General features: G+C 59.2%; 1 protein-coding gene across 3 annotated transcripts in view; it reads left to right on the forward strand.

The window, feature by feature from the left end:
• NAV1 (neuron navigator 1) overlaps positions 1–20,040 on the forward strand; it is an 82,367-nt gene that overhangs the window by 40,379 nt on the left and 21,948 nt on the right. For 2 of the 3 annotated variants that reach the window (XM_018060868.1, XM_018060869.1), the window contains exons 3-12: positions 12,157–12,295; positions 12,716–13,013; positions 13,627–14,323; positions 14,509–14,934; positions 15,637–15,678; positions 16,132–16,280; positions 17,656–17,826; positions 18,552–18,604; positions 19,018–19,041; positions 19,141–19,218. In XM_018060868.1, coding sequence (XP_017916357.1) covers positions 12,157–12,295; positions 12,716–13,013; positions 13,627–14,323; positions 14,509–14,934; positions 15,637–15,678; positions 16,132–16,280; positions 17,656–17,826; positions 18,552–18,604; positions 19,018–19,041; positions 19,141–19,218 — 2,077 coding nt within the window. The remainder of the gene's footprint in view (positions 1–12,156; positions 12,296–12,715; positions 13,014–13,626; positions 14,324–14,508; positions 14,935–15,636; positions 15,679–16,131; positions 16,281–17,655; positions 17,827–18,551; positions 18,605–19,017; positions 19,042–19,140; positions 19,219–20,040) is intronic. The other variant, XM_018060870.1, reaches the window with a different exon arrangement.

A 20,040-nucleotide genomic window follows, 5' to 3' on the forward strand; every position in this document is an offset into this window, starting at 1 on the left:
GGAGGGCGCGTTCACACTCTCGGTGGCCAAGCAGCCTGTGTGTTTATAGCAGCCCCTCCAGATGCCCACGTGGAAACTAGGAGCTGAGCTGCTTGACAGAGGCGGAAATGGTGATTCCACAACTCAGTGGGATGATCGAAGTACAGGAGGGCATGGTGCCTGATTTTCTTGACTTTCACTTGAGTCAGGGGTGACCTCCAGAGAACACTTCCTGAATCTGTGGTGTTCATCCTTGTAATCTTCCAGGCTGGGTCCGAGTAAGAACTCATCACTGAAGGGTTGCCCAGATCTCACAGAGTGATGGGCTCCAGAACGGTGCTGCGGGATCTGTAGAGGTTAAATGCGGATGTTAGAGTCCCCAGCCCATTCACAAAATTAGCCTCAGCGTGTGAGAGTTGGACAAAATTCAGCGGATCTGCAGTCCAGGAAGTGTCTCAAACAAGTTGCTGAAGCCCTGTTTTCTTAGGGACGGGGGGGAGGGGTATGAGCTCACTGCCAGATGAATCCCCCTGATTGTACACACCCTCCTGTTTCCAGGGGCCCTGGTCACCAGGCCCTGAGCTCCTGCTGCTGCTGTGCTTTTCCCTTAGACTTGGCGGACCCCCAGCGCCAGACGTTTGTGCTGGCTTCGCTGCCCCACCTCCTCATCCTCTCAGTCTCTCTGCAGTCCGTCCTTGCCCAGACCCGGCTGCCTCGCTGTGGCCTCGGCCAAACCACAGACATGCAGTGAGGCTGCACACGGCCTGCCTGCAGAGCTGAGGCCACATGGGGCAGCGCGCGCTTGCTGGCGCCTGAGCAGACCGCCGGTCTCTGCGTGGCCCCAGTCGTTTTCAGAACTGAACCTCACTCAGGTGCTCGGTGTCCCTGAGGCTCCTCCATCGCCTCGTCCTCTCTCTGGCCCTGCTGTATCACCTGTTCGCTTTAACCTCTTGGATGCTCGGGACTGTGGCCAGTCATTCAGGATAAGTGCCCAGCGCGTCTGCCTCATCTGGTGCCGTCCGGGGAAGGGTCAAGCTGGCGCCAACCTGCAGCCACAGCCTTTTCACGCCACAGGCCAACTGCAGCCACAGCCTCAGTCGATGAACCCCGCCTCTTCCAGGTGGACAGTCTCAGCCAAAAGTTTCCTCCAAGACACAGCTTCCAGAAGCGGTGCGAGCCACATCTGTCACTCTCAATTCCCTAGTAGACACATTTTTAAAAAGTGAAACAGGTGGAATTAATTACAATAACAAGGTTTATTTAATCCAATATATCTAAAAATATCATTTAAGTATTAATATGAAGTTATTAATAAGATACAGAGCATTCTCTTTTCATACAAAGTCTTTGGACTCTAGTACTAAATGTGAAACCTTACCACGCATCTCAGTTTGGACCTGCCATGTTTCAGGAATTCGGTGTGTAGATGTGCTTGGCCAGTGGCTGCCGTGTGACACAGACCTACCAGGGGACTGGGCTTCCCAGCTTGCTCAGTGGTAAAGCATCCACCTGCCAGTGCATGAGAACTAAGAGACATGGGTTTGATCCCTGAGTCAGGAAGATCCCCTGGAGGAGGAGGTGGCCACCCACTCCAGTGTTCTTGCCTGGGAAATCCCATGGACAGAGGAGTCTGGCGGGCTACAGACCATGGGGTCGCAAGAGAATGAGACATAACTTATAACTAAACAACAACAGGAGTTGACCGCCTGGTAACCAAGGGGACAGAGGCCTTGCTTGCTGCAGGGGCCAGAGAGGGAGCCTCAGCAACCAGCTGTGAGGTCAGGACCCATCATCGAGCTGGGAGCGAGCTCCAGGGAGGCCAGGCTGCCATCCGAGCTGCTCACCTCCTGGGAAGGGCCTGGGGAACCGTGAAGGGCAGGGCCTCCTCGAAGTGTGCACTGAGGAGGGTCCAAGACGCTCCGCTGCACCAAACGCGGCCTCAGGCAGGACAGGCCGTCACCCCTGCTGCTTGACCCAGATCCCAGGACCCAGCGTCTTCCTGCTTGAAGAGTTCAGGGACTTCCCTGGCGGTCCAGGGGTTAAGATTGCGCCTCCAGTGCAGGGGCTGCGGGTTCAAACCCAGGTCGGGGAGCTAGGATCCCACGAGCCTGCAGCCAGAGGAGGCCAAACACATGAAAGGAGCCATGTTGTAACAAATTTGATGCAAACTTTAAAAGAGTCCACATCAACAAGACAAAAAGTACTGGGAAAAAGCATCCTCTACCTAGTTCTGCGACAGATAGGCGCTGCAGCACCTGCCCAGGGTGGAGGGAAGCAGGAAGCCCCGCGGTCAGCTCCCTCCCACCACAGCCTAGGCAGCTTCGCGGGGCTGGGCCGTCACATTCCGTCCGGCCATGGCCGTCTTCAGACCTAGCGCGAGGGTGGGGAGGACAGAGTGATTTGGAGGCTCTTTCCGTGTGTGGTTCTGACTCAGTCTGGTCCTGACCAAGCCCTGTCCACCTCTCCGGCCCCCTGAAGTAGAGCAGCTTGAGCTGCGGGGCCGCTGCGCGGTCGGGGCCTCGTCTAAAGCGCCTGTGCGTGTGCGGTGTTCCCTCTCTCTTGGCCCGCAGCCGCGCCGGCCCTGGGCGCCGGGCCACCCTGTCACGGGAGCCGCCATCCTCACCTTGGCAGTCAGGTTGGGTTCTGCCCCGGGCCTGATTCTCACTGATTCACCTCCACCCGCTGCTGCCCGTTTAGTGGCCCGGCCCCGCAAGGGGTCGAATCACAGGTCCCAGGCTGGTGACTCTCCCCCGGGGCCCACCCGACGTCTGTGGGCTCACAGAGCACGGCCCCCCTTTCGAGTTCAGTGCTGGGCCCTGGAGGCCTCCCACAGCTGACTCGGGCTGCTTTTTATGAGCAGCTGAGGACTCCGTTTCCTGAAGGCTTTCCACTCTGTGGCCAGAGAGCCTCCTGCTGTCCTGGAGCGAGTTTCCGCTTAAACCGGAGCGATACCAGATGGAGACCAGCAGGGCTTGGGCGTCTGTGGGGCTGTAGCCTCGGGCTCCCGGCTCCGTAGACTCTCCCTGGGAGCAGCGTGTGTGCTCAGCCACCCGGCCATGCTGCGCTGTGTCCAAGTGGCGCCCTCGGGGGCGCCGAGCGCAGCTGCGAGTGCTTCCGGCTCACTATCTGCCTGACGCTGCCCTCAGCTGCTGTTTAGCCGCCCAGTCATGGCCAGCTTTTTGCGACCCCATGGGCTCTAGCCTGCTAGGCTCCTCTGTCTGTGGGATTGTCCTGGCAGGAATACTCGAGTGGGTTGCCATTCCCTTCTCCAAGGGATCTTCCCAACCCAGGGATTGAATCCACATCTCCTGCGTTAAAAGCGAATTCCTTACCACCGAGCCACTGGGGAGGCCCCATCTGGGAGTGAAAATGATTCCACAAGAAGAAAACAGTTGGCCTCACTCTTACAGCAGCCTGTTGCGTCTTGGATGTTTCTCAGGAAAAAATAAGATTTTGTGCACAGAGCTCTAACCCATTAAGTGGTAAATAACCAGAGAAACGTGGTTTCATCAGGCACGTCTCTCTTCAGGCACATGTATTCTGGGTTCAGTGTCAGGCCTGACTTGCAAAGACCGTGCTGGACAAGGGAGAACTGAGGATCTGTCCTGTGCATCGCCGGCCCGCTGGCCCGTCCTGCCACTAGCCCACGCCCTTGGCCTCTGGCCCCTGCAGGCGCCCTCGGCCACTGAGCTCTGTGGGCGACGTCTGGGAGGGGCTCCCAACCCCAGCCAAGAGCTTCGTGAGTGCTGGGGCAGCTCCCAGAGGGAGGGTGTGCCCGCCCTGGGCCTGAGACAAATGGCTACGTCCAGTTGCACCCTCCCCTCCGCGGCCGTGTTCTTCTCCCACAGAGGAGATGGGCGCATCCACACGGCTTAGGGCCAGGAAGTGGAAACGCAAACAGCAATCCGCCGCCACGCTCGCGGCCTAGATGGAGGGCCTAGTGACTTCCTGTACACTGCCACTTCCACCCAGTGGTAGGAAGCTAGAGGAGTAACAATTAACATCTAGAAAAGGAAAACATAAGTGTCTAAGGATACAGAGTGTTCTAACTGAACTAAGTTTCAGGGGAGCAAGAATGCTTGGCGGCTTTCATCCGAGGGGCCGGTGGGAGGGGGGTCAACCCAGCAGCAATGAGGAAAAGGAGACAGTTGGACTCCGTGGAGACTTCTGGAGGCTACATGTGAACTGGCTACAAGGAGACACAGCCACCAGCCCCAGTGCTTTCCCACGACGCCTGCCCTGGGAGCACACAGGGGCCACAAGCCAACGGCCAAGGGCAGGGTGGAGAGACGGGGCACACGGCCCTTCCCGGCCAGGGCACAGGGCAGCCGCCCAGTGCCCGTCAGCCGCACAGCGCAGGAGAAGCTGAGAGTGGGGCTGGGGGCGGAGGGGCCCCCACGGGCACAAGGCCCTCCTCTCGCGCCCCGGGCAGCCCCGCAGGCCAGCAGCCAGGCTGCAGAGCACAGAGGGGGCTGGAGTCACCACGGCCACGGCCCAGCCCCACGGGAAAAGCAGCCTTGATCCGGCCCCCGAGACGTTCAGAACCGACTTAAACCAAAGTGACCGCAGAGCCGAGCCGGCTCCACCGCGGGGAGGGCGACTCCGCCCTCAGCTCTGCCGGCGTCCGTCCCCAGGTGTCGCTTCCCACGTGCTTACACGCAGCGTCTGGCGCAGAAGAAACAGCGATGAGCCTCGTGAAGAGCTGGGAAGGCATCACAGCCGGAAGTGCAGTGGGTGCAGCGAAGCGACAGCTGACCTGGTGTTGCAGCTAGCAGAGGGTCGTTGAGTACCTTTTCTAGGGACTTTGAATGATCCGGTAGACAGGCGGGATCATGTGCTTGCATAGACCGAGAATTCAAGTGGAGATCTGGAAGTTCTACAAAGAGAAAGGTTATTGATTCCCACTGAAGCCAGGGTCCTTCGGAAACAAACTGCCAGTCACTCTTGGAGAGCAGGTCTCTGGCCCTGGGAAGTTGTAACCACTTCCCTGAGTGTGCACCCCCGCTTTCACAGGTCTGCCCGCTGCATAGACACTGTGAGAGGCTCATTGACACTGGACCTCGGTCCTGCCCCTCGGGAGACTACCTGCAAGGCGGATGCTCCAGGAGAGCCCGAGACGCAGTGAAGAGACACGGAAGGGGGCGACGCGGAGGGCCTCGGGAGCCTGGATGAAGCTGGTGTTTGGCAGGGACCTTGGCTGCCCACCACAGAGCTGGGAGGAGCCCGTACAGGCAGGTCGGGTCTGCTCACCCCACGGTGGTGCCAGGACTCCTGAACCCTCGCAGAGAGGTCACGCACGTGGTGAGGAGCCTCCTCCTGCACATCTGTGCTTCCGCAGAGTGAGGGGGCCCCGCAGCGAGGGGGCGAGCGCCCCATCCACCCGGGTGTGCATGGAGAATGAAGCCGCCCTGCTCTGTCTCCTCTCTCCTGATCTCCTGTCTCATTTCCATCTTTCTCCTCCTTGTGTGGTGAGCTGGTTCTCCAGTCTTCATCAAACATCCCCGCAGCTGACGCCACCCCATGGATGTGACTCCCTGGGTGGTCAGCATGTTGACGTCGAGTTTAACCCTGGGCAAAGTTTATGGGACTTGAATTCAGAGTCAGCCACCACGTTTGTGTTCTTGGTCATACAGTACCCTCATGTCCATGGATGCAGGGTTTGAGTTGATTGTCTCAGCAGCGAGGAACTGATGGAGGTGTTGGAAAGGCTGAAAAGCTTCCTCTGATCGTGTTTGGTGTATCCCGGGAAGAGGGAGCTCAGTAGACAGAGGGGTGGGTAGAGACCTTCCCGGGGGTCGAGCGTGAGCATGTCCGCTTTGACCCGGAGCAAAAGCAAGAGAGACGTAGAGGAAGAAGAGGAGGAGGGCTGGTGGCACCACAGTCGGGGACAGGGCGGGGCGGTGAGGACAGAGGAGAAGGAGGTGGAGGTGCAGGAAGGTGCTGGTGGGAAGACCGGAAGAAACAGTCATGCTTCTGCTGGAAACAGGAAGTGGGGATTTATGCTGTGGCGGAGGAGGGCTAGGGGTTTGAGGAGATGGGTAACTGGGAAGGTAAGTGCCCTGCAGAGGAAGTTCCCAAGCTGGCCTGCGCCTGCCCCGGCGCGTTGGAGGCCGCCCTCGCGACGCCCGTGCTGTCTGGTTCCCGTGTGACTCAGTCCCTCCTGAGCTCCAGACGCAGCCCCACTGCCTTCTCTCGGGCTGAGTGAGAAAGGAGGCGTGTCGCTCCTGCAGTCACCGCCCCAGAGGGGAAGCTTGGTTCCACGTTAACGGTGTGAAATGGTGTAAACGCACAAAAGAACACCTCTCGTATATGCCAGGTGTCCGTTAGTGACTGTGGTTCGGACTTATAGATCGAATGTAGAATAAGAAGTTCTCTGCGAAATGCCAGGCTGGATGACTTACACGCTGGAGTCAAGATTGCAGGGAGAAATACCAGCAACCTCAGAAATAACAACCTGCCGATGATTCCAGTCTAATGGCAGAAGGCGAAGAGGAGCTAAAGAGGCTCTCGATGAAGCTGGAAGAGGAGGATGAAAAAACTGGCTTAAAACTCAACATTCAAAACACTGAGAATGGCATCCAGTCCCATCACTTCATGGCAAATAGATGGGGAAAAGTGGAGACAGTTACAGGTCCTCCCTGTGAACACAGAACTTCCAAAGAACTCAGGGTGAGGGGCCCAGGCTTACAGGTGAGCGTCAGCCGTGGAGCGTCCGCGATCCCAGAAGTCTCACCAGTACAAACAGAACAGAGCAACTTGGAGCCAGGAACTAGACAGAGAGCTTGTGGACCTGCCCCTCCACACAGATGAGTGAGTGAGCGTTTCAGAGAGTTAAGAGGTTGCATCCTTGAGAGAAAGACCGACAGTGCTGTTGTATAAAATGGAAATGTATTGCTAACAGAAATGGAAATCTTAAAGGAGGCAATGTTGATAAAACTGGGGCCACTGCCCAGAGAGTAGAGTTTAAAATTCATATGTGTGTGTGTGTGGTGATGTAACATAAGAGAAAATCAGAATTGCAGCCTTAGAATTTATGATCTGAGTAACGGTCTAGAGAGAGCTGGAAAGTGGAAGAAACCGTCAAAGGAAAAACTGGAGAAAGTTTCGAAGAGCTGAGGGCATGAGTGTCCAGGTGTCGGGGGCCCGGGGGGGCACCAGCTCACGCACGCACAGGGCCTCACCAGCCCCGCCATCCTCGATGCCTCGGAACACCAGGTTCCCAGAGAGGAAACCGACCGCAGCCTTGAGGACTGCGAGTCGGAACACCGGCAGCACACACTGGGCTGTGGCGCAGGGCCCTCACGGTTGGAGAGGACATCATCTTCAGCTAGGAATTCAACGTCCGGCCAAAATCTCACACGTGAAATAGAAAATAACATTTTGTAATGTGTTAGATCTTATAAAGTTTGCTTTCCGAGGACACTTTTCCAGGAACCTGCGGCAAGAGGCACGTCACTGGAACACAACACGGGGCCGAGGCTCCCTGAGAGCCAGGAGCCCAAGGCTGGGGTGTCGGGGTGCAGGCAGCGGGGGACGGGCAGGGGGCCGTGCGGGCTGCGCTTTAGGGGGCACAAAGCCGTCACCCATGGTCACCACAGATAGGGGGCGTTTGTCCTCTCTCCCTGGATAGTTTTACATGATATTCGAGCCTTGCCTATCGCATATGAAACTTGTCTAATTTCTCCACTGGAGATGCCTGCCCCTTCAGTCATGAGCACAGAATTCCCCTTTTTCCAGCACCTACAGAGGACTTTCTCCAGGAAGCCTTGCCTGGCAGCTGGGCTGATGCTGCCTCACGACCGGAGGAGGGCCTGCGACTCGGGAGGGGACGTCTTTGGAGCCAAGAGGAGCGTGTGTCCCTCCTCTGCCATCTCAGCCTTAGGCTTTCCGTCAACAGTGAGCAAGGGCAGGTTTCTTGGGGTTGGTGGACTGCAGAATCCTCATTGCCCATAAGAGTGTTCTCTGCTGCGAGGCCTCGATTACCACCAGTTAATCTTGGTGGAGGGTTCAGTGGAAGGACAGACTCCTTGTGCCTGTGACCTGAGAGAACGCCCTGGGAATTGCGTGTGTGTGCTCGCCAGAGAGCTCGTCTTGACGCAGGAGAGCCGACGGGACGTTACAGCCATATTGACCTTTTCCCCTCAGTGTCTCTTCTCTTCAAAATGGGGGGGCGGATTACCTTAGCCCAAGACAGGCCTGAGATTTAATACACGTCACCACTTGGGGGGAGAGGCGGATGGTCGTTTCGTGATGGCCGTGGTTCCTAGTGATGGAGTCGAGCTCGCTCCGCAGTGTGGCCCAAGCCCCTGCCTTCTGCTTCTCATGGTGTTTGGATTAATCCCTGCAGAACAGCAAGCCAAACGTCCAAGCCACCCGCTTTCCTCTTCCCAGCGAGTAAACCATGGGGAGACTGGCCTGAGTCTGGGCCAAGCCCTTAGGTGCCTGCGTGTCTGATTTTTGCTCCATGAGATGAAACTCAAAATAAATCAAAAGGGAACAGTGTTCCAGAAACTAGCAGATTCATGGAGAACATCTTCAGCCCCTTCAGCACACGTGTGAAGCTGCTGAACGAGGGTTTAGAGGTTCCCACAGACACGGGTTCCTGCACTGCACTCTCACTAAAGGCCTGTGTTCAGGCTGAGCCTCCAGAACTGAAAGTGGAACTTCAGATTTCACAGGAACCTGGAGAACTCTTTAGGGCCCAGAAGGAAGACACAGAGATGGGGAAAGGCGTGGGGACCAGGACGTTTGAGGAGAGGTTGTAGAAGATGCGATTTGAGCTTTGAAAATAATGTGAGAACACAGAGGCGCCTCTGGTAGCGAGCTCGGATGGTACAAGAGAAGTCTGCTGTGAATGGTGCAGGAGGCGTTTCTTTCAGGTGTTAAAAGCAAACCTCTGACGGTGAAACTTGTCAAACGCACAAATCAATAGCCACGGCACTGCAGGAGAGTGGCTGAGGCTGGGCCAGGTTCCGCTAGAAAGATGCTCAGGCAGATGCTGACAGCTGCCTGGCGCTCCGAGCTGTGGGCAGGAAAAGGGGACCTGTCGGCGCGTGCGGCCGTGCACGCGGCCGCCGCACCCAGAGCGGCGGGACTCGCTGTTGAGAAGCGGGACCTGCCCTCACGACGCGGTCAGCCCCGTAAAGAGAGAGGCGTGAGAAGTGATGGGTCTAAGCTGCCCTGAAAAGATCAGTCTCCCACCCTTGCTACGAGGTGTAGAGAATTTCAGAAAAGGGAGACGAAACGCCTAGAAGAGCACATCTAAGAATAAAGACGTGGGGACTTCAGGGCTGGAGGGGACATGGGTCTGCGCAGTGAGGTCAGTCCGGGAGCTGCCTTGTCTGTGTAATCCCCGTTCTGCTGAGCAGATAGAACACCCTCCTTGGCCAGATAGCGTTCGGCTCAGTTCAGTCGCTCAGTCGTGTCCGACTCTTTGCGACCCCTCGACTGCAGCACGCCAGGCTTCCCTGTCCATCACCAGCTCCCGGAGCTTGCTCAGACTCATGTCCGTGAGTCGGTGATGCCATCCAACCACCTCATCCTCTGTCGTCCCCTTCTCCTCCCACCTTCAGTCTTTCCAGCTTCAGGCGCTTTTCCAGTGTGTAAGTTCTTCCCATCAGGCGGCCAGAATATTGGAGCTTCAGCTTCAGCATCAGTCCTTCCAGTGAATAATCAGCACTGATCTCCTTTAGGATGGACTGGTTGGATCTCCTTGCAGTCCAAGGGATTCTCAAGAGTCTTCTCCAACACCACAGTTCAAAAGCATCAGTTCTTCGGTGCTCAGCCTTCTTCACAGTCCAGCTCTCACATCCATACATGACCACTGGAAAAACCATAACTTTGACTAGCTGGACCGTTGTTGGCAAAGTAATGTCTCTGCCTTTTAATATACTGTCTAGGTTGGTCATAGCTTTCCTTCCAAGGAGTAAGCGTCTTTTAATTTCATGCGGTCACCATCTGCAGTGATTTTGGGCGCCCCCCAAAATAAAGTCTGTCACTGTTTCCACTGTTTCCCCATCTATTTGCAATGGAGTGATGGGACCAGATGCCATGATCTTCGTTTTCTGAATATTGAGTTTCAAGCCAACTTTTTCACTCTCCTCTTTCACTTTCATCAAGAGGCTTTTTAGTTCTTCTTCACTTTCTGCCATAAGGGTGGTGTCATCTGCATATCTGAGGTTATTGATATTTCTCCCAGCAATCTTGATTCCAGCTTGTGCTTCATCTGGCCCAGCATTTCTCATGATGTACTCTGCATATAAGTTAAATAAGCAGGGTGACAATATACAGCCTTGACGTACTCCTTTTCCTATTTGGAGCCACTCTGTTGTTCCATGTCCAGTTCTAACTGTTGCTTCCTGACCTGCGTACAGATTTCTCAAGAGGCAGGTTAGGTGGTCTGGTATTCCCATCTCTTTCAGAATTTTCCACAGTTTATTGTGATCCACACAGTCAAAGGCTTTGGCATAGTCAATAAAGCAGAACTAGATGTTTTTCTGGAACTCTCTTGCTTTTTCAGTGATCCAACAGGTGTTACCAGTTTGATCTCTGGTTCCTCTGCCTTTTCTAAATGCAGCTTGAACATCTGGAAGTTCCTGGTTCCCATATTGCTGAAGCCTGGCTTGGAGAATTTTGAGCATTACTTTGCTAGCATGTGAGATGAGTGCAATTGTGCGGTAGTTTGAGCATTCTTTGGCATTGCCTTTCTTTGGGATTGGAATGAAAACTGGCCTTTTCCAGTCCTGTGGCCACTGCTGAGTTTTCCCAATTTGCTGGCATACTGAGTGCAGCACTTTCACAGCATCATCTTTGAGGATTTGAAGTTGCTCCACTGGAATTCCATCACCTCCACTAGCTTTGTTCGTAGTGATGCTTCCTAAGGCCCACTTGACTTCACATTCCAGGATGTCTGGCTCTAGGTGAGTGATCACATCATCATGGTTACCTGGGTCATGAAGATCTCTTCTGTACAGTTCTGTGTATTCCTGCCACCTCTTCTTAATATCTTCTGCTTCTGTTAGGTCCATACCATTTCTGTCCTTTATCGAGCCCATCTTTGCATGAAATGCTCCCTTGGTATCCCTGATTTTCTCAAAGAGATCTCTAGACTTTCCCATTCTGTTGTTTTCCTCTATTTCTTTGCATTGATCACTAAGGAAGGCTTTATTTCTCCTTGTTCTTCTGTGCAACTCTGCATTCAAATGGGCATATCTTTCCTTTTCTCATTTGCCTTTCCCGTCTTTTCTTTTCTCAGTTATTGTAAGGCCTCCTCAGACCATTATTCTGCCTCTTTGCACTTCTTTTCCATGGGGATGGTCTTGATCACTGCCTCCTGCACAATGTCACTAACCTCTGTCCATAGTTCATCAGGCACTCTATCAGATCTAGTCCCTTGAATCTATTTCTCACTTCCACTGTAAAGTCATAAGGGATTTGATTTAGGTCATACCTGAATGGTCTAGCGGTTTTCTCTACTTTCTTCCATTTAAGTCTGAATTTGGCAATAAGGAGTTCATGATCTGAGCCACAGTCAGCTCCTGGTCTTGTTTCTGCTGACTGTAAAGAGCTTCTCCATCTTTGGCTGCAAAGAATATAATCAGTCTGATTTTGGTATTGACCATCTGGTGATGTCCATTTGTAGAGTCTTCTCTTGAGTTGTTGTAAGAGGGTGTTTGCTATGACCAGTGCGTTCTCTTGGCAAACTCTATTAGCCTTTGCCCTGCTTCATTCCACATTCCAAGGCCAAGTTTGCCTGTTACTCCAGGTGTCTCTTGGCTTCCTACTTTTGCATTCCAGTCCCCTATAATGAAAAGGACGTCTTTTTTGGGTGTTAGTTCTAAAAGGTCTTGTAGGTCTTCATAGAACCGTTCAGCTTCTTCAGCATTACTGGTTGGGGCATAGACTTGGATTACTGTGATATTGGTTGATGTTGATTGTTTTGCCTTGGAAACAAACAAATAAAGCTAGTCCCTTCCTTTTGTGAAAGAACATCACCAGGTTGTTTAATGTAAGCAAGTTTAAATCACTCTTTGCGCTGCCAGCAAATCTAGGATTAACCCCCAGACTCTCTGCTCTTGGCCTGTCTATATGCTGAGTGCCGCCATCCTCTCCTTAAGGGAACTTCAGTTCTCGCCCTGGCTTCTGTCTTGACGGCTCACCCTTCTCTCCTGCCCGCAGCTGGGATGAGAGCAGCTCCATCAGCAGTGGGCTCAGTGATGCCTCCGACAACCTCAGCTCCGAAGAGTTCAATGCCAGCTCCTCACTCAACTCCCTGCCCACCACGCCCACGGCGTCTCGCAGGAACTCGACGATAGTGGTAGGTGCAGGTGCAGACGTGGGGCCGCCTTCTCCAGGCCAACCACGGGCAGACCGGCTGCGCCTGTGTGCGGGGTGGCGTGTACACTGCGTGTGCCAATCCGGGGGACTGGTCCCCACGTGCACGGGATCGAGTCCTCGAGCTGGTGGGAGGGAACTGGTAGCGTCCAGGCAGTCACCTAGGGCTTGATCTGCTGTCCGGGGGGAGGTCTGTTTGGTGCCCACGCCCGTTCGGAGGGTGCCTGTGAGCGCTGTCCCAGGTGGAGAAGAGGGCGCTGAGCTGGCCAGCAGCCTGGGGTGCAGGCAGAAGCCGGGTCCCCGAGTGCCCTGGAGAGGAGGGCCCTCCTCAGCACCCGTTTGCCCCCTGTCCCTGCCTCCCTGTCCCGCTGAGCGTCCACTCTGCCCTCTCTCTCGCCACCAGCTGCGCACAGACTCGGAGAAGCGCTCGCTGGCGGAGAGCGGGCTGAGCTGGTTCAGCGAGTCGGAGGAGAAGGCCCCCCGCAAGCTGGAATATGACAGCGGCAGCCTGAAGATGGAGCCCGCGGGGTCCAAGTGGCGGCGGGAGCGTCCTGAGAGCTGTGATGACACGTCCAAGGCCGGGGAGCTGAAGAAACCGGCCGGCCTGGGCCCGCCCGGGCCCCTGAAGAAGGGCAAGACCCCACCCGTGGCAGTCACCTCGCCCATCACCCACACGGCCCAGAGTGCCCTCAAGGTCGCAGGTGAGCCCGGGGACAGGGCCCAGGGCCGCGGCCTGCTCCCCTGGTGGCTCCTGTCCTCTGGCCCTTAACCCCTGGGAGGGGGGCAGCCTGCGCCCAGCTTCCACACGCCACCCAGCAGGTCTCCAGACCGTCCTGAGTCAGGGAAGGCAGACAGATGCCAGCATAGGGCTCCACCTGCATAGAAGGCTGAGCCCAGACGTAGGGCAGGAGGGAGCCTGGTCTGACCCACCTCCCACACTGCCCAGTGATTCCTTTCCTCGCCTGGGCTCTCGGGCGATGTCCTCACACCTCCTGGGGGCCCGTGTGGCGTCCCGGGAGACACTGGCGGCATCAGAGTGCTGCTGCTCCCGGCGCGGGCCCTTGGTGGCCTGCTGTTAGATGTGTGCCCTTCCTGATCATCTTGTGATTTCAGCCAAGCTGGGACCTCCTAGCCTCAGAGCAGAAAACACCAAAAAACAAGAGAAATTGAACAGCTGGACACAAGGCCTGCCCAGAAGGGGCCTCGGCCCATGGGTCCCCAATTGCCCCTAGTTAGGCCCTCCACCCCACAGTGCCCCTCCTCCTGGGGGGCAGACACTGGCTCTCCCCTGCTCATAGCGCCCGCCCTCCACAGGCAAACCCGAGGGCAAGGCCGCCGACAAGGCCAAGCTGGCTGTGAAGAGCGCAGGCCTGCAGCGCTCCTCCTCAGATGCCGGCCGTGACCGCCTGGGCGATGCCAAGAAGCCTCCCTCGGGCATCGCACGCCCGTCCACGTCAGGGTCCTTCGGCTACAAGAAGCCCCCTCCTGCCACGGGCACGGCTACCGTCGTGCAGACCGGGGGCTCGGCCACACTCGGCAAGGCCCAGAAGTCCTCAGGCATCCCTGTGAAGCCGGCGAATGGGCGCAAGACAAGCCTGGACGTGTCCAACAGCGCAGAGCCCGGGTTCCTGGCCCCGGGCGCCCGCTCCAACATCCAGTACCGCAGCCTGCCACGGCCGGCCAAGTCCAGCTCCATGAGCGTGACTGGCGGGCGTGGCGGCCCCCGGCCCGTCAGCAGCATCGACCCCAGCCTCCTCGGTGGCAAGCCAGCGGGCCTGGCACCCTCCCGGCTGAAGGAGCCCTCCAAGGTGGCCGGTGGGCGGGCTGCCCCTGCCCCTGCCCCCGTCAACCAGACAGATCGCGAGAAGGAAAAGGCGAAGGCCAAGGCCGAGGCGCTGGGCCCCGACGGCCTGTCCCTGAAGAGTGTCGGCTCCCCCGAGAGCACGCCCCGGAGCCAGGCAGGCCACACCCCGGCCCCCAAGCTGGCGGAGTTGCCCCCCACCCCACTCAGGTACGTCCTGTGTGTGTGCCCACCCCGCCCGCCACGGCCTGCACCGCCCTGCCAGGTCAGGGGTCCTCCCTGGTCTCAGGGGCGCTCAGAGCACCTAAGAGGACGAGGATTTGGCCCAGGTCCCAGCTGCCCGTCGCCTCCCTAACCCTGGAGCCCACACGTCTGTCTTGTCTTTGCTTCCCCAGGGCTGCGGCCAAGAGCTTCATCAAGCCACCGTCCCTCGCCAACCTCGACAAGGTCAACTCCAACAGCCTGGATCTGCCAGCGTCCGGCGACGCCCACACTCCCAAGGCCACGGACTTGCACACTCCCGGCCCGGCTGCCGGGGGCCCCCTCGCCTCCTGCTTCACCCCCAGCCCGGCCCCCATCCTCAACATCAACTCGGCCAGCTTCTCGCAGGGCCTGGAGCTCATGAGCAGCTTCGGCGTCCCCAAGGAGCCCCGCATGTACCCCAAGCTCTCGGGGCTGCACCGGAGCATGGAATCCCTGCAAATGCCCATCAGCCTGCCCGGCGCCTTCCCCAGCAGCGCCCCCGCCCCCGCCGCCCCCGCCGCGGAGGACGCCGAGGAGCTGGCCTGGAGCGGAAGCCCCAGGGCCGGGCAGCTGGACAGGTAGGCGGCCGAGTCAGCTTCCCGCTCCGTGACCTTCAGCGTCTGTGTGATTAAGCCTGTCTGCTCCTTGCGCTGTGGATGAACAGGCTTTCGTCTTTGTCTTTCGATTCCGATTCTCATCTCCCTCATGGGAAGCCAGGCCATAGATGCCGGCGGACTTCTCCGGGACTTCCTGGCAGGTTTAACCTGCTGACTGAAGCCTCTCCGTCCTGGCCCCAGATCACTCCTGTAACGTCAGATGCTGCTTTCCGTGGCCCATCGTATCATCTTATGAGAACAGTTATCTGTATTTACTTACTTACGTTGGCCACACTCTGCAGTGGGCAGGACCTTTGCCTGAGGTCAGGAACTGAGCCTCAGCCCCCCACACTGGGAGTGTAGAGAGCCCCCCGGACCGCCAGGGATGTCCCCCTAATGTGATCTCTGAAAAGCAAGTCAGAGAGTTCCCTGCTGGTCCAATGTTACACGCCACACTTTCACTGCCAAGAGCGTGGGTTCAATCCCTGGTCAAAAAACAAAGCTAATCGGGGAAAAAGGCGGAGCGTCTCGGAACTATTTCTCAGACCGTGAGGGGTGCCAGGGGCGTCCTGCCCTGTGCTTGTGGAGCCGAGGGGCTCACAGCGACGCCCGGGGCCCTGTCTCGTGTGTCAAGCCTGTGGTCCCAAACTCTGAACCCACGAGCTTCTCTTTCTTCCTCCACAGTAGTCAGCGGGATCGGAACACTCTCCCCAAGAAGGGGCTCAGGTAACCCTCATATGTGTTTTCTTTCCTGCCCTTGGGGCTCCTGGCCTGAGTGAGCCGCCGTGCTTGCCCCAGCCCCAGCTGTGCGTGCTACCCCCCGCCTCCTCCGGGACCCATTCCCAGGCTCACCCTGCCCGAGCGCCACTGGGGGCCAGGCACTGCTCTGGTGACAGAGAGGGAGAGTCTCCGTGCAGGATCTCACGCTGGCCTGAGCTGGCCCAGGCCTGGGTCGCTCTGCCCCCAGCAGCAGGCCCTGCAGCCCACGCCTGGAACCCCTGGCCTGTGTCCCGAGCCTCGGGGCAGGCGCCCTGGCGCCCCCTCTGTCATTTTGGCCCTGCCTTGGGGAGCCCTGCAGGGACGCTGCCCCTGAGGGCGGCCTGGCCGCTCCTGCCACCCCCCGCCCCCAGCCCCGGTGGTGGCCACCCAGCCGTGCCCTTTCCTGCCGCTCGCTTGCAGGTACCAGCTGCCTTCCCAGGAAGAGGCCAAGGAGCGGCGACACTCCCACGCCGTGGCGGGGCTGCCTGAGTCGGACGACCAGTCGGAGCTGCCGTCGCCCCCTGCCCTGTCCATGTCCCTGAGCGCCAAGGGCCAACTCACCAACATCGGTCAGTACCCGCGGGGACCGCCATGCGCCCAGGGGCAGGGCGGGGCGGGGGGCCTCGGCTTCCGCCTCACACTGGGGTCACCCACGCGGGCTGGGTCACGGAGCCTCCATTCACCCACCCCGCGTGAGCTTGAAGGCCGGGCGCACCGCGACCTGGAGCTGAGAGGCGGCCCCGGGGCACAGGGTGTGGCCAGTGGGGCATCAGACAGTCTGAGTGTTGGAAAGGCCGTGCTTCAGGCCCGAAGGCGGCCGCCCCCCGCCCCGTGTGCCACCCTCGGTGCCAGGCTGCTGGGGGGCTGGAGGGGCACCGGCCGGGCGCAGGGGTTCTGCCCCCACCAGGGCCAGGCTTACCCCGGGAGCAGGGCTGCGTGAGCCCATGCTGGCCACAAGCTTCTGGCCTTTGAGGGCAAGGGGAAGCTTGTAAGTGCAGAGGGCGGCTAGTTGGAGACAGGCGGGGCGCAGGCAGGGCTCACGGCCCTGCCTCCTGGGAGCCGAGGGCCAGGGGCCCTCAGGGATGGCGCCCGGCCTGGCCTGTGGCTTCCTCCTCTGCCAGCCTCTGCAGGAAGGCAGCTGGCCCAGCCCGAGGTCCTGGGACGCACCTGTGACCGGGCCTCTGAGCAGACCGGGATGGGACCATCTTGCCAGAGGAGGGAAGCAGGCTGAGGAGAGGTCAACTGGTCCCCGCAGGGCTCTTAACGGGAGGGTGGGGACCACGTAGGAGAGTGAGGGACCTGGCCAAGCTGTGATCGTAAGTCGCCTCACGGCTGAGGGGCCCTGAGGAAGCCGAGGTCTTCCGCCTGGGTCTTTGTGGAGCCTCCCGGGCTGGCAGGCCGAGAGGCAGGGCTGAGAGGGCCCGACTCAGGCCAGTGAGGCTACACAGCTCCTGAAGTGCGCGGGGGCTCTGACCCCCAGGCCAGGCTGAGGCCAGGCGCCACCGTGTCCCAGGGGTCCACCCGGAGCGGTGTGCCCGCAGGGGGCTCCCCTCTCACTGACTCTCCTCGTCGCTCAGATCTGAGTCTTGCTGTGAACTCTCAGGCCACCCCTTGTGTGTTAGGGAAACACAGGGCCCCGTTTTCATCGGCACATCCGAGCGAGGTGAAGGCTTTGGAAAATCTGCCAGGCCCCTAGCCTGACCCCCAGACCTGTCTCCAGGGCAGGCGGGCTTTCACACAGGCTGCACTCTGAACCCTTGGTTCAGACGCAGGTCCCCCCCAGGCCTTGCTCCCCACACCCAGCCCAGCACATACACCTTCCTCCTCTCCTGCCCTCCCCCCCGCCCCACCCTTGGTGCCCCGGGACCAAGGCTCATGCCCCTCCCTCTCCTCTCCTGCCCCCCCATCGCCTCTCCCCCCGCCTGCCCCGCTCTGTCCTTCCAGTGAGCCCCACCGCGGCCACCACGCCGAGAATCACCCGCTCCAACAGCATCCCCGCCCACGAGACGGCCTTCGAGCTGTACAGCGGCTCCCAAACGGGGAGCACCCTGTCCCTGGCCGAGAGACCCAAGGGGATGATCCGGTCAGGATCCTTCCGAGACCCTGCGGACGACGGTGAGACCTCACGCCCGCGCGGTTCACGCTCATCCCGGCTCCGCTGGTCCCCTCGCCCGCCCACCTCTCCCACCTCACACACTGTCTGACTCACAGAACATCCCCCCGGGCCATCTCCACGCTTTCCTCCCAGGCCTCGAAGGTCTGGGGGCCCAGGGCCTTTGGGCAGTGGTTGTCCCCCCAGCCCCCCACCCTGTCAGAGGACAGGACCGCCACGCACGGAGCTGGCAGGGACTCGGGGGTGGTGCTCCAGCCCTTCAGAGAGCAGGCTTCTCCATCCTCTTCTCAGAGCGTTCCGAAGACCAGCTTCGGGGCCGCACTCTGGGGTGTGGTCAGACCTGGAGCCGGGCTTTCCGGGTGGGGGGAGGCCTGGGGACCTCAGGACGCTCGTCCCGGGGCTCCTGCAGCTGCCTGATCCAGTTCTTTCGGGAGGGCCGCCGCGCTGATCCTGGGGTCGCAGTGAGGGCCTTGCACTTGGGGGTTTCTCGTCCACAAGGTCCTCGCTGAGAAAGGAGACACAGGCAGGACCGGGTTTCATCCTGAGCAGCTCTGGTGCAGCGACTCTGCGTCCCGCGGGGGCATGTCCTCTCCTGCCCCTGCCCTCGGAGGGGGGAGCGGCTCTGACCGTGCCTGGAGTCCTTGGCTGGGCCGGACCCCTGGGCCCTGTGTTGGGCGCCCCGCCTCCCCGAGCTCTCTGTTAACCCTTGGCGCCGCCTCTCTTGCAGTTCACGGCTCTGTGCTCTCCTTGGCCTCCAGCGCCTCGTCCACGTACTCCTCAGTAAGCGCCCTGGACCCTCTGCGGCGGGGGGCCGGGTGGGAGCCCCTGGACATCAGGGCACCAGGCAGGCCCTTCTGGCCTCAGCCAGTCCCTGAGTAACTCTGCGACACAGAGGGTGCCCTGGTCTCGGGTTCTGTGTCAGGGAGGGCAGGTGGGCAGCTCCGGCGCCCAGGACCCTCGGGGTGTGTGGAGACGGCAGCTCCTGGTGGGGCCGGGCCGTCCTGTGGCCGGGGGAGACGAGGTCAGCCTTCAGGCCAGCTCCCTCTGGGCCCCCGGGGGACGCGGCTCTGGCAGAAGACTAAATGCTGGTCTGGAGTCTGAGTCTGCGAGGGCCCTGGTGCCCCGCGTCTGTGCGCTCTCTCCTCCGTGTAACCACCTCCTCTCTCTCCCCCGCTTCTGGGCTCCTTCTCCAGGCTGAGGAGAGGATGCAGTCTGAGGTAGGGTCCCCGCCTCTGCCTTCTAACACCCCGCACCCCCTCCTCCCCCGCCTCCCACCCCTTCTGCCACCATGAGTGTGCCTTTCTCTCCCTCCACAGCAAATCCGAAAGCTTCGCAGGGAACTGGAGTCGTCCCAGGAGAAAGTGGCCACCTTGACCTCTCAGCTCTCGGCCAACGTGAGTGCCCAGAGGTGGGCCCAGAGAGGGGCAGCTGTGTGGGCCCCAGCTGGACAAGTCCATCTGAAGAGGTCTCCCCGGGTGTCCCCTAGGCTTCAGTTACATAGGCGCAAAGGACTGAGGGCTGGCTTCTCCTCCCCCGAGTCTGCGGGTTTCTAAACAGCCACTTCGCCCCCATCTCAATTAACGGGCGTGGACGAGTGGCCATGTGATGCCTGTGAACTCGCTGGAGAAAGGACTGTATCAGTGGCTGTGTGTACAGGAGGAAGCAGCCTTGCTTGGACAACAGTGGTTAGTCGTGGGTCAAAATTAACGGAGGCTCCCGGGAGCCCTCTGCCCCGTCTGGGGCATGGCCTGTCTGTTCACACCCTGTCCTGCACCGCCCCAGGCTGGGCGCTGGAGCTCCAGCTGGCGAGGCTTTAGGAGCCAGCCCCTGCCCCCGGCCGCAGTGGCCTCGGCTCTTCAGGACGTGAGCTTCGCTGGGGACCCGCCTTCTCATCCCCTCCCTCAGCCTGCCAGAGTCGGCCCATTTAGACCATCTCTCGTGGCCTCGGTTTCTCCACCCCGCACGATGGCGAGAAACAGCTGCCCCGAGCAAGGCCGCGGCAGCGTCTCCCCAGCGGCCAAGCTGCAAACAGAAGACATAAGAGCCATTTTCCCCAAAAGCTGTAAACAACAGCTGAGCCGGGTCTCTGGAGCCTTCCAAGTATTTGCACAGAGCGGCGGTGTCTGCAGTTTCCGCTGGTTTCCTCTCTCCCCTTCCTCCCGGGGGAGCCCAGCTGTCCGGCCTTGGTCTCCCATGGAGCCGAGACTGCGCTGCGA

This window comes from Capra hircus, chromosome 16, assembly GCF_001704415.2.
Source record: "Capra hircus breed San Clemente chromosome 16, ASM170441v1, whole genome shotgun sequence".
In the NCBI taxonomy this organism is placed as follows: domain Eukaryota; kingdom Metazoa; phylum Chordata; class Mammalia; order Artiodactyla; family Bovidae; genus Capra; species Capra hircus.